The sequence below is a fragment of the Anser anser genome (assembly GCF_964211835.1).
Source record: "Anser anser genome assembly, chromosome: 8".
NCBI lineage: Eukaryota > Metazoa > Chordata > Aves > Anseriformes > Anatidae > Anser > Anser anser.
In genome coordinates, this window is record NC_139728.1 from 2,192,313 (window position 1) to 2,205,460 (window position 13,148).

General features: G+C 35.2%; 1 protein-coding gene across 7 annotated transcripts in view; it reads right to left on the reverse strand.

The window, feature by feature from the left end:
• Positions 1-13,148, reverse strand: part of DPYD (dihydropyrimidine dehydrogenase) — a 355,784-nt gene that overhangs the window by 224,012 nt on the left and 118,624 nt on the right. For all 7 annotated transcript variants that reach the window (XM_083846247.1, XM_083846246.1, XM_083846248.1 and 4 more), the window contains 3 exons: positions 9,052-9,248; positions 4,956-5,037; positions 1,636-1,723 (listed from right to left, as the gene is read on the reverse strand). In XM_083846247.1, coding sequence (XP_083702373.1) covers positions 1,636-1,723; positions 4,956-5,037; positions 9,052-9,248 — 367 coding nt within the window. The remainder of the gene's footprint in view (positions 1-1,635; positions 1,724-4,955; positions 5,038-9,051; positions 9,249-13,148) is intronic.

Consider the following 13,148-nt stretch of genomic DNA (forward strand, 5'->3'; position numbering starts at 1 on the left):
GCCCTACAGAATTCTGTGAAAAAGAGATGACAGGCAGACATGGGGGTACAAAGAAGGACCAACCTCATCACAAATGCAAGGTAGCTACCAGTAAAAAAACTTTGTAGGAACACATAATCCTTCATTAGCATTTATGACCTCTGTTTCCTAATGCATTCAGTGAACACATGGTTTACAGAAGAATTATGCTTCAGATAAATTCTCTTGTTTACTAAAGCTCTGGCTCTGTCCCTTTGCCTAGTGTTTGTATGGCAGAATGTTGTCCATATAAAATATTTTTTATTAGAAATGTGTATTAGGATAGCTTTATTAGGGTCAGAAAATAAACCCACATATACAATACAAACAGTCCAATCCTACGTGCAAAGTGCTCAGTGGTCTTTTTTGCTAACCTTTAACTGAACATTTACTTCATACGTCTGAGTCAGAAATATGGGGATATCATGCTGATATTCCAAAAATGACTGATAATTTTTTCCTAATTGCTAGACTGAGAAAACAAATGTTTATTTATGCATCAATCCCTAATTGGTGAGATTCCAGAAAGCAGTTTAAAAGACAGATTAAAACAATAAAGAAGATAAGCTGGTCCATTGCCTTGCATACAATTGCATCAAAATATGATACAACAGAAATTCCTCCACATAGGTCTTCAACAATGTGAGAATTTAAGATTATATAAATCATGACGGTCTGTACTATAATCACATGATGACAGAATAGACCTGCAAAGCTTATTATACTGCATACCCAGATGGTAAACAACAGTTGTCACTGTACTAAGAATTACATCTCTGTAATCAATAATAGGAAGGAGGAACAGTTGGACAACTTGTTTCCTATTATGTTCACTTAGGCAACGTCTAGATCAATAAAGAACATTAAGCCTCATACCAACTGTAGACGATGCCTGCTCAACATGCCTATCATATGGTAGTGATGAGTCCAGCTGTACTTCAAAACACTTGTGAATGGATAACAATTCTAATCAAATGTTAAAAAGAAGTAATAATTCAAATAGCAGCCAGGTGCAGGACTTCTTTAGCATATGAGAGAATACAGACCTATGATGCCAGTTTTAGTATAACTCAAAGTTAGGTTATTTTGTTAACCCATCCCATAATTGTGTTTCACTACAACCTATCTGGAAGATGCTACGTGTTTTATATAGAGGAAAGAAAAAGAAATCAAGCATGGTATCACTGACTTGCACGCATATAGACTCAGTAATTATATGGGTAGAGTAAGTTGTTCACAGAAATTGAAAACTGAACCTGTATATCACATTTCAGCCAATATGGCAATTAATTACAAATAATTTTTCAGTTCATCTATTTTTGAACTATTTAAATAAAAAAAGGAATCAAGCCATTCATCTACTTTCTTGTCTTACTTAAAAAATCTATCATATACATATAAAAATTGTAACAAACGGATGTTTCAATAGCTGTATTAAAGCCCTAGATTTGTCTTCCTATTTTTAAAGAAAAAAAAATCACATGCCATATTTTCTTAATGCTTCAGATTGAAGCTGTCTCACATCATATTATTAACACAGATATAAGTCCCGGTTTATTCTTAGACAGTCATTCAATTTCAAGATGACAAAACACATGAGGAATGAACTATTCTTACCTATTCCAATAAAGACTGCTTTATAGCCATCTTCTTTCAAGGTATGGAGTGTCATTTCATCCATTGCAAGACCTTTACGAAAAATTACCTGAAATAATTAAAGATTAATTGCTTTTAGTTTGGTAGTGTGAAAATCATTATTATTGTGTCCTCCATTCTGACACCTTGTAGGGCCTTCCAGTGAACAAGCAAAGCAAATTGCTCTTTTTTTCCTCAGGCCACACTTAAAAGACCATATTGGCTCTGATTTAAGCAAGTGTCCCAAACTAGATCCGGGTAAAAAAATACCTTTAGATCATCTTCACAGCCACCACAGTCTAGCTTGGTTTCTATTGTAAGCTAAAGGAGTTAATGAAACAAGCTAAACAAACAAAACCCGTCTATGGAACACAATACTGGGGCAAAGCTGAAAATGGCAGTTTTATACTGTGAGTAAATCACTGTATTCGGTACTGACTACAAAGGGTAATATTCCCAAGTGAAAATCAGAATTTAAGAAACATGATGTGGAAGCAAGAACCTAGTTTAGGAAATGTGTGTGCTAAGCAGAATAATCACCCCATACAGCAACTGAAAAAACAAGCCATTTAGGGTATTGCAGAAACATCCGTGAAGGTATGAGGCTCTTACAAAGAGATAAAGGAAATAAAAGGCACAACACTACCCTGTGTTAACAGGGGTTCTGAAAGAAAACCAAGTGATGTTTTCCAGCATAGTATCAGGCACTTGGCCGTTCTGCAGAATGCAACATCAGTCCCAAAGGAAGGATGGTGTTTCTTTGTGCTTCACCCTCAAAGCTCACAGCCTGAATTTTGCAGAGACCACTAGCTAGAACACCTTTAGGCCAAAAAACACTTAGTAAAGCCAATGGTGGTTTTGTGGATTCAGAAACCCTACCCGCAAAAACCGGGCCAGAAATAGCAGTAAGTCTGAAGAAGTAAGTATCCTACTTACTCATAATGAAGCATACTATTCTGCACAGCAAACTAACAAAGATTTTCAAAATTACAAACGTGAACCGTTTTGATATCAACTTGCAATTGTTTAATTCTAATTTAGACAAACAACAGTACCAGTGCAGTCACTAGTATTACTGAAAAAAAAGTCCCAGTAAGAAAAATGCACATATAATCTATAATGTTACAGTGCAACCAATACTTCCAGAAACAAAAGGTGAAAAATGTATATACAGTAACATTCCACCAGCAATCCGGTTTTGAGCAGCCACAGCACAGGCTGACCGACTACAGCTGTTCTAAGAATGAAAGGGCGGAGCGTTTCCTGCGTGTTCAGCAAACCAACTATAGTAGTGTTCTGTACAGATGTCATGCAATTGAAGATGCACACACCTTTTGCTCATTTCTGCCAACCCTAAGGCTTTTGAGTACATAAAGTGTATATGATTCCTCTTCTGATATTTTGTACTTCTGGACGTAGGCATGTGTGTTTTTATCTCCCAATTTTAGACTCTCTGAACTTGCTTGTTTTCCCCCAATTTGTGTTAGATCACTTGTGCATTCACTTCACAAAACGCCAGGCTCGACTGTGTAAGCACTATGCTTTGTGAACTTCACAGCCTAGTCTTCATGTCATTGCATACCTTGTTTGCTGTTGAATCTATCTGTATTCCATTTACTACACTTTTGAAAATGTACTTTTGCCTCAGCTGAAAAATAGCAGATGTAAAATACAGTGTACAATACCTAAAACACAGGCTCCTTTTTTCTTTTTTCTTTTGTAGATTTTGTATAATTTCTATTAGAATTGCAAAAGCCACATACAGTTGTAATCCTTTCAAGAAAACAGACTACAAGCTCACTAGCAACAGAATGCATTCCATAACTGGTCATTACACATTTTTTTCATCCTATTGTGTACATATGTTATGAAAATCTAATGAAGGAATTTAAATGGCAATACTATTTTATGTGGGGTTTCATCATAATCCCAGGGCCCAGCTCTGTAATCCTTATTCACCTGACTAATTCTTACTAATTTCAGTAGAATCACTTGAATAAACAGCGGTATTGAACATGTAGACAATACAGCACTTTCCACCACAGATTTGAAATGCTTTAAGTAAACACCAGAAAATATTTTCAGATTATAGAGGTATAAAGCTAAAGGACTTAGTTAACCAGCTTGCCAAAGGGTCAATTACAAACCAATGGCAGAGCTTGGAAGCAAATTTACATTGAGATTCTCTGCTGCACTACAAAACAACAACGGACTTGCCGGTCAAGATGACATGGTGGCTCTCCTTCTGGAGAGGTGGTCATAACTGCTTACCTGGGGGAACTGAGTTTTGCAGAGGGTTCCCAAGAGTCTACGCTCAGCAATTTTGTCTAAAATAGGCTCGCTGCTCTGTTTTTAGCTGCATGCCTAGCAGCAGGTCCATTCCATCAGTCTTTAAAGATACCTTTGTAATCCTTTAAGACTGAAAAAATGGATCTGCAGCATTTAGGCCTTGCCTTACAACTAACCTGGGCAGGATGAGGTTCTCACTTGGGTCTCGTGACAATAGTATACTGCTTTTATGGTATGAATCAACATGTAAGATTCCTGCAAGATTTTCTTGCTTGACTGACTACTTTAGTAACATGCTAAAATTGTTATTACCCCTACTACTACTACTATTCAAAAATTTAGTCCAGTGATGCATTCTACATCTATAACATCTATTAAAATGTGCAGCAGTTGTAAATACTATCTGAAGTTTCAGCTCAGTCCCTAACATAAAGCAACATTCCCATAATCTACAAACAACACACGTTTAACAGAATAATGCATAACTACTGCTTTCCAAGAAGTTGAATGACTGCTATTGTTTATAACAGATGATCATGTTAACACTTTATTAATTTTATGCATTTTATTATAAAATTAACTCAGATGCAAGACTATTATAAATCATTAAGAAAAAACTCAGGGAGAGGGAACAGAAGACAAGGGGGAAGTATCAAATATGAATGTCTTAAGTAGTGCCAGACTTGCATGAAAAAAACTCGATTAAAAAAATCAAATCATTCCAATAGCTACATTGAACCCCTAAAGCAATTTAGGAATTTGTTTCTTACAGACAATTAATCACATGCAGGCATGCCAGATGAAAACTATTGATTGCCCTTTTCCAAACTAGTGGCATTCAGACAGGAGACAGACAAATGCCCTGAGCAAGAGGAAGCATCTTCCTGCTTCTGTCTAGTGTAGCTTTTAATTGTTCTTTACTAATGTGCATGACATTTTGCTGTTAATCTTTGGCACTATTCTTGTTCTTTTTTTCTTTGAGCTATACATAGGCAGGATATATTTCTCATTACCTTCACTCCAAGGTCCTTCATAAGCTCAGCTTCAAAATTCACTACATCATATGGCAATCTGAACTGAGGGATTTCAGATGTACTGAAACACATAAATAAATACAAAAAGAAAAAAAAATGTAAAACACTTCCAGCTATTAGAAAGAAAGGATTTTAGTTGTTAAAAATTAAATGCTTATAACATATCTTTCTTAATTCTGATGTATTTGAATGGAAATGTATTTGAATGGAAAAGCTTGATGGTGAGCTTTTTATAATTGTTAGAATGACAAAAATGAATTATTCACACAATACTAAAAATACAGGCCAGGAGGCAGTACCTTGAAGCCAATCTTGCCCACACTTGTAGGTAATCCTTTAACAGATGTTAAGCTTTGATCCAAAAGAGCTTCAGCTCCATTCTTTTTGTTCACCAGAAACATTTAACACTAACACGTAAAAAAACTTATGACATCCTTTTAAGAAAAGGTCTCATGGCTACTAAAGTAAGGTGATCTTCTAGAAGTCATTCATTAAGCTATCCAATAAGAATCAAATTTGCCCTAAATAAAACAAAGTGGTGCATATGCTATTTTGAGCAATGGTATTTAAAACTGTACTCTCTTCCATTTCTACTTCATAAAAAATTTATGATCTTTTAGGATGTACAAAGTCAGTAATTTTCTATCAGCTCTTAGATTCACGACTGCTTTTTTGCCTTAATCTGCTATTATTAGTTGGCATTTTACCTCTTTGGTAAGATTAGGAATGACATCTTCAAGTTTCCAGCACCATGGGTTTTCTGTAATGGATAACTCCAGTGCCAGCACAGAAGCTAAGTTTATATATACTATGTGATATAGATCTTTATGTCCAATGAAATGACATCTACATGTGCCAGTTCAAAATCTCTCTTGTAAAGCACATTACAGGTAAACACAGTGAATCCCTATTTTAGATACTTTTATTCAATGAAGATAAGAAGACCAAACATGTAGAAAAGTGAAAGTTTCTCCCCAGATATTTCTAAGCTTCAATTTAAACTATTGTCAAATTAATAGATTTAAAATTTCCATAACAAAGCAATGACCCAAGAGATTGATCTTAGTTTTATTTTACATGTTGCTAGTGACCATCCCATCTTTAGCATTCAACTTAGGCCAGAAGGATTTTTTTTTTTTTTTTGGTAAGTTGCACCAACCTTAATTATATTGATAAGAAAATGGTGTTCCTCCTCATAGTTTCTAATACAGACCATCTTGCACCTTTTCTGACCAGTGTGCAATGAAAAATGTTCTAAATATCAGATATAATGAATGTGTCATGACAATGCAACTTTCATAGGTCATGCTGAGTAAACAGGTGTCTGAGACAGAAAATGTATGATCCTACAACAGAGATTCAATTTTAAAAACAATTAAAAAAAAAGGAAAGGTGTACTTTATCAAGCCATCTATGTGTTTGTTGATGACCTGTCATTTCTCTAACTCTTGGAAGAAGCCAAAAGAGCACTACCAGTGTTATGTCACTGTCACAACTCGTAGACGCATTTTTCCTCTTACTAAAAATTTATTTACAGTTTTGTGCTATGGACTATACATGTTCATATAAACATAAATATACATGCATATGCAAATATAAACAACTGTGTGGAGCCACATGCACGTACATTTATCACGCAAATAACCATTCTATGAAAGTCAACTTGTACATCAGTAATTCTGCTACAATTTCTTTCAGCAGATGAAGACAGTCTCTGATGCTGGTGGAGATGCAGGAGAGAAGGAAACACATCTGAGGTGCAGGTGGGTAAAGAAGAATCTTGGGTGGGAACATAGTTCCATTACTTCATCTCTTCCACAAATCTGATCTAAGTTAGAGGAGCTTGGACAGGTGCCTGGTGTTTCTTGGGGATCACAAATTACTTTTGCCCAAGGGACACACCTCTGGCCTAGTAAAAGCAATATTTAGGAATGCTGAAAGCCAGTAGCATAGCTAGGAGGATGAGCAGCGAAGCTTGTTCACTGTCTCTAAGCAAGAGCATGATCTGCTCATGTCTACTCTATTACAAAGCATTAATTTTACACAACTGTTGAAATGTAAGAAAATTTGCCTGTGAATGTGAAAAACATGTCCAGACAACCAGGGTTATGCTAGGCTTAAATATCTCACTACTGAAATTGCAATCATTAAACAACTTTCTATTATCTAAATATTATTAAAGTCAGCTATGTCCTAATATGTATGACTGTACATCCTAGTTAAAAACACTTGAAAAGGCAGAACAAGTTTAAAAGGACCTAAGCACTGCCCTTCCAAACAGCTGACTCTAAATACAAAATTAATTTGCTCGTTAGCCATTTGCAACAGTTTATGAAGCCTTGAAAACACACCCATCAATAACCTAAGCTTGTTAAAAGATGTACTGCAAAGATATACAACTACAAAAATGGATGATTGCTGCCACAGGACAGCCTCCCTTCTGTTCCAAGATTAAAATAAGGACGAAAGGAACTGATGCCCTTAAACCAGATGTGAAACTTTCTACAATGAATGAAAGTAAAAATTGACCATGAATGTTGTGTATTCTCGAATGTAACTAAGACATGGTGACGTGAACTGCTTGACTATTATGGATATTCAAAGAACAAACAAAATTTTTTTTTCAATAGAATAAAAAACTGACTAAGATTAGTTTTAAATTCAAACTAAACATCAAGATGCAGCTTAAGATCACATTGCTTCAAACATGCAGGCAGCATTATAAATTGTAAGCAACTGCTAAAAGTACTGTATTGCATTGCTGAATCTTACAAGAGTCTAACCTGTCACCAAGTTTCATTATTTACTACTACTTTTCAGCAATGAAATGGATTTTAAATCCATGTATTTATGAAAAGATTACAAGCTACTCTACAGATGAACAGGTTTTTCATACAGTGAGTTTTCAAACCTTTATAGCAACTAGTTCAAGTAAAAGGGCTTCACATAGTTAAATGCCTATGTATTAACAACTTGATAATTACATAGAATACTTCTGAACCTCACTGGGAAAAATGCAAGTAATCAGTTCAACTTCTTCAGCATTGATTCTCTATCTTCCAGAGCTCTGAATAAGTATTTGACATTATGACATTATGGACCAAATTCATTAACAGTGTCAACGCTATTGATTTCAGTGATGCTGCAGTGAGAGAAATGTGAGTGCATCACCCGTCTTTCTCTCTATTACTTTTCACTTGTTATTTTGTAAGCACTTCAGTGTGGCTCCATCCTTAACAAGTAAAATTTAATTTTGATTTTGAATTGGCTTGTATCCATTCATCAGTTTCTGAAATACTTTATCTTTTATTTAGGAATTCCAACCAGCTTATAAGATGACCTCAACAAATGTTACAGTAGTAAATATTCATCTTCTACTATAGAGAACATGATACTGAACCTGAAGCATGTAAATATCATCCAAAAGCTTACCATACTGGCAAACTGCAAAGGCACTTTTCTCTGTTTTCTTTATAATTTGTTGAAAGTTGAGAATTGCAGGGTGTTGATTTTACTCTTACAGTATGGTTTACTAAAGCTACAAGTCCAGGCAGACATAATGGATTTATTCATTGTCACCTTTATTTCCATAAAGCAGTTCATAAAAACATTCTAAATTTAAAATTTCCCTTGAAATTAGTATGTTTAAAGAATTTTAAACATATAGTATTTATATACACACACACACATATATATATATGAATATATATATACATATATAAATATAGAGAGAGAGGGAGGATGGGGCCAAACTTTTCTCAGTGGTGGTGGCCAGTGATAGGACAAGGGGTAATGGGTATAAATGGAACCACAGGAGGTTTCATCACCATATGAAGAAGAGCTTCTTTACGGTTCAGGTGACAGAGCACTGGAACAGGTTGCCCAGAGAGGTTGTGGAGTCTCCTTCTTCGGAGACATTAAAAAATCTGCCTGGATGCGATCCTGTGTAACACGCTCTAGGTGACCCTAGAGCTCATTGTGTAGGGCTACAAGTATATATATATACATACATACATATATATATATAAGTGTGTGTATATATATATATATTTTTTTATTATTATTTTTTTTTTACCTTAAGCCACCGACGTACTCCTGCTTTTCAAATATGGTGATGTTTGTATAGCCCAATCGAGCCAAAAAAGAAGCACAGCTTAAACTTGCAGGTCCTGCACCAAGAAGAGCTATCTTCACGTGATAGGCTTCAGGCATATCTTCTAGAGGAGGCAAGGAAGGGTTTCTGATCTGAGGAATATTCATAGCTTTGAACACCTGAAAAAGAATACATTCAACAGGTTACATACTTCACATTCCCTCTTAAAATTTTGAGTAATGCAGTGGAAGTTTCCACTAGTACTGTCACATATGCTTGACGTATTATTGCAGAATGCTTCACAACTTTATAGGGATTCTCAACTGATATGATACGTACATTTATGAGGGATGTTGTAGGTACAGGATTTTGTCCTCCTGTGGTTCTGTTTGTCTTAAAAAGGTCTGAAATCAGATCTTTCACCCCTGTAAACCTTATCAAGTAGATGGAGCCATACTAACAGCAACAACAAGATGGTAATACAAAGTAAGCAAGATGGTAAAGACCTCTAAAACACCAAAAATTTCTTTCCAAACACGGTTCAGATTACTCTTATTACTAGAAGAATATTTTTGTGAATAATGCAAAGGATTGCAAAGCTAGTGAAAGGGCTCTGCTTTTTGCAGAGATATCCTGTGTGATCCCATATAAGTCACTTACGGTTTGACTTTTTAGAGGCGAAAGGTAACCAGCCTTAGGTGGTTTTAAACTCTTATTAGGAATTGTCTCGTCTTCATCATTATATTTTAAAGCTAACCCCACGCTTTAGATATGTCCTCTTAGACAATTCTTCCATGATTTATTTCATGTTGGTTGATCATCTATTCCAGGTATTCTCCACTTTTCAACTGGGTATCCAAAGTTGTAGGCATACCTGAAAGTTAGACTGTCCTCTCTGTGCCTCAGTTCTTCAACTGTAAAACAGAGAAGATCTGCTCCATTCTATCTTGACTACTAAAACTACTTTGGGACAGTCCCTGACCACTATAATATATTTATACAGAAACAGGCACAATGGGCTTGTTGCAATGCACTTTATTTCAGACTTGCACTAAATCATTTTTTTTTTTACACAGGCATAAAGGTAGGCTAAGGCAGAGGTATTCTACATTCACTGAGCTTCACTGTTCTCTGCATGTACCTACATCATAGGGGAAGGAATTGAGTCTCTATCTTGTAAATACTTAAAAAAAATGAAAGAACAGACTCACGGCCCTTATAGGCTACTAAAGATCAGGAGCATGGAAGAGAACAGTTACGTCTTCATTTTATTTTAGGCATTAGTGGAAGAATATTTATCCCAGGGAGTATAGATCTTTGTAACAGAAGCACAAAATCATACTGAAAGGATACAAGTATTCATTGCATTGGGATTCTCAGTCATATCACAAACTCTTCAGGGCTGCCACTGAATACTACCGAAAGACAGCATTTTTTCCCACCTATTTCAATGCAGGACTGCATTCCACAAGTACTAACTAGCCTGCTAAAATATACACATTGTGATTTGTCATAATAAATATGATATTTAAGCTATTTAATGTTTACCAAGTTTTTACTCTCCTTAGAACTTTAGAAGCAGGTTTTCCAAGTTAAACTTTGGCAGTTCTACTCACGAATAGAGGTTTTCATTTATGTTTTGAATCAATGTTCATTTTCTTCATGTGCACTTGAGCACTCAAGCTAGATAAACCAATGATTAGATCCTTCCCCCGCTAAAATTTCTGTGTCAAATTCCACCAGTCTTTGTAAATTGACATAGCATTTTAACAAACTGCAAGAAGCAAGAGACGGATAATTGTTTTTAAAAAAAGAATCATTTAAACCTGACAATTCATACAATATGAGAAGGTTTAATGTGGTTATTAATGGATTTCACAGGTTGAAAAGCTTATATTGTTCTGTGAAACTAGACTGTGATAACCAAAATGCAATAGGATATTTTTAAAACATCTGCTTTGTTACATTCACATAGAAATGGCTTGAATGATACCAAATTTCCATTAAAATCTCATGCAGTTGTTTTAGAAGGCTACTCAGTAATGAAAATTGCATAACTTGCATATTTAATGTTTGCATTGAACACTGTGAATATGTACATGCTTAATACATTTATTTTGTTGTTAACATAATTATTTTTATATTTGTTATTGAATAGTCATACCCATCAACTAATTTTATACTGAAACCCAGCTTTACTGTACTGCAGTGTTAAGCTCCAGGAACCAAGCACTCATGCAGGAAATGCTACTAGTTCAGGCTGAATGGTCAGCTTTAATTCTGCCCATTTGCAAATAGGGTGAAACTGTCTTTATGCAGCACAGCCAGCTTGTGTGGCAATATCTTACCATCTGGATTTCAGTGGCAGTTTTGCATATTAAGGCTGGCAGGGTAACTGTGTGAAAATAGCAAACTGCTTCAATGCATTTCAAAAGATTTTCACTCACTTCATGGTGAATTTTCACTACTCTGTAATTCACCTAATTAAATATCACTGAATTCTTCTGTACAAATCTTTTGGTGTACAAAGATGACTGCCTTGGTGGTAGTAAGTGTTTAATGTCACATTACATGCAACTGACCTCTCCGATTTGTCCTCTCCTTAGACTGTGATCAGAATGGCAAGTAAAGTTTAACACTATTGTCTTGCTCGTTCATCTTCCTCTAAAAAACATTATTTTGGTTTTGTTTGGATGGAGTTTTTCTTTTGCTTTGCAATGCTTTGTAACCAAGACCCATTCAGAAAAATCTGACCAAATAATAACTTTCAAAGCTCAGCATCTCAGTGGGAATTTCCAGACATTATTCCCATTATTCCCTTTCCTTCTGGTTCTCTCACACAAACAAAATAGATCAGTAATAGACATTAACTGCACATTTATTCTTTACCTTTTTATCAAATCATAGCCAAATATCATTACTTCACCACCCATGACCAAACTAAACCCACATAGATTTAGTCCACTTTTAATGTTTCATGTCCATTATGGTCCATAGAAAGGATATCCCAATTTACAAAAAAGAAAAGTCTCCACCACCAATTTATTAGAAAGTGGAATTGAAGAGTTCAAGTACTGAGTTGCAGAATAAATCCTTTTCTACTTCTGCCAGCATTAGACACCAGTTGTTCTAAATGTTTTCACATAGCTTCTCCTATAACAGTGTCAATGACCAGGCTGGACTCAGCATTTATTACACATACTCAGCTTCGAACCAAGAGCAGTTTCTTCTGACAGTAAGCTCATGCAAGATAATGGAGGTTTTATCCTCAAGTGTGATACAGTTTGGCCAATCAGAAACAGCTGATCTATTCTGCTGAAGTTCCAAAAATGGGAATGACTTCATAAATATCTTAGTATCCCAAACTTAATATATTTCAATTCACATATTTATAACATATTATATTTCCCAAATTTCCATTACTTTCCTATGTAAAGCTATGAGCCCAATTGCTCAGTGTTCTCTCCAGTGCAAAATCTGGGGGTTTGTTCTCTTCTCCCTTATAAATCAAACAATTTTTTCCCTGCAGTGTTTGTTTTTTGCTCCAAAATATTCAGTAAACTCAACATAAAGAACATAATTCCAGTCACTGAATGCAAAAAAAAGTTTGTATTAAGGTTCTACAATATTACCAAACTAGCTGTTTTGATTGCTCAGCATCTGATTCAAGTTGAATTTTCCTGGAAAGTTTCAACCAACTCATTTTAGATGTTTTTCAAAAATACAGACAGGGAAAAGCGTATTGTTCTGCTCGTGTAATAAAATTCTGGTTCTTTTCTTCACTACACAACTCAAATATTAGCAAGCTTTGATGAAAAGATGACATTTGGCAGCATGTGGCAGGTAACTCAGAAATACTTTTTGGCAGCCTGATGAAAATCATTTTATGGCATGGTGAGCATGATTTAAAAGCATGTAAAAAACAATCCAAATTATTACAGCATGTTAGAACTGTTATTCAGAATTGATATCAATATTTTTATAACAATTAGAATAAATATAAAGTAACTCACTTTTGTCACTGGAATTTTCTGATCAATATATTTAAGAGGCACATACTGTAGATATCCTTCTCCACC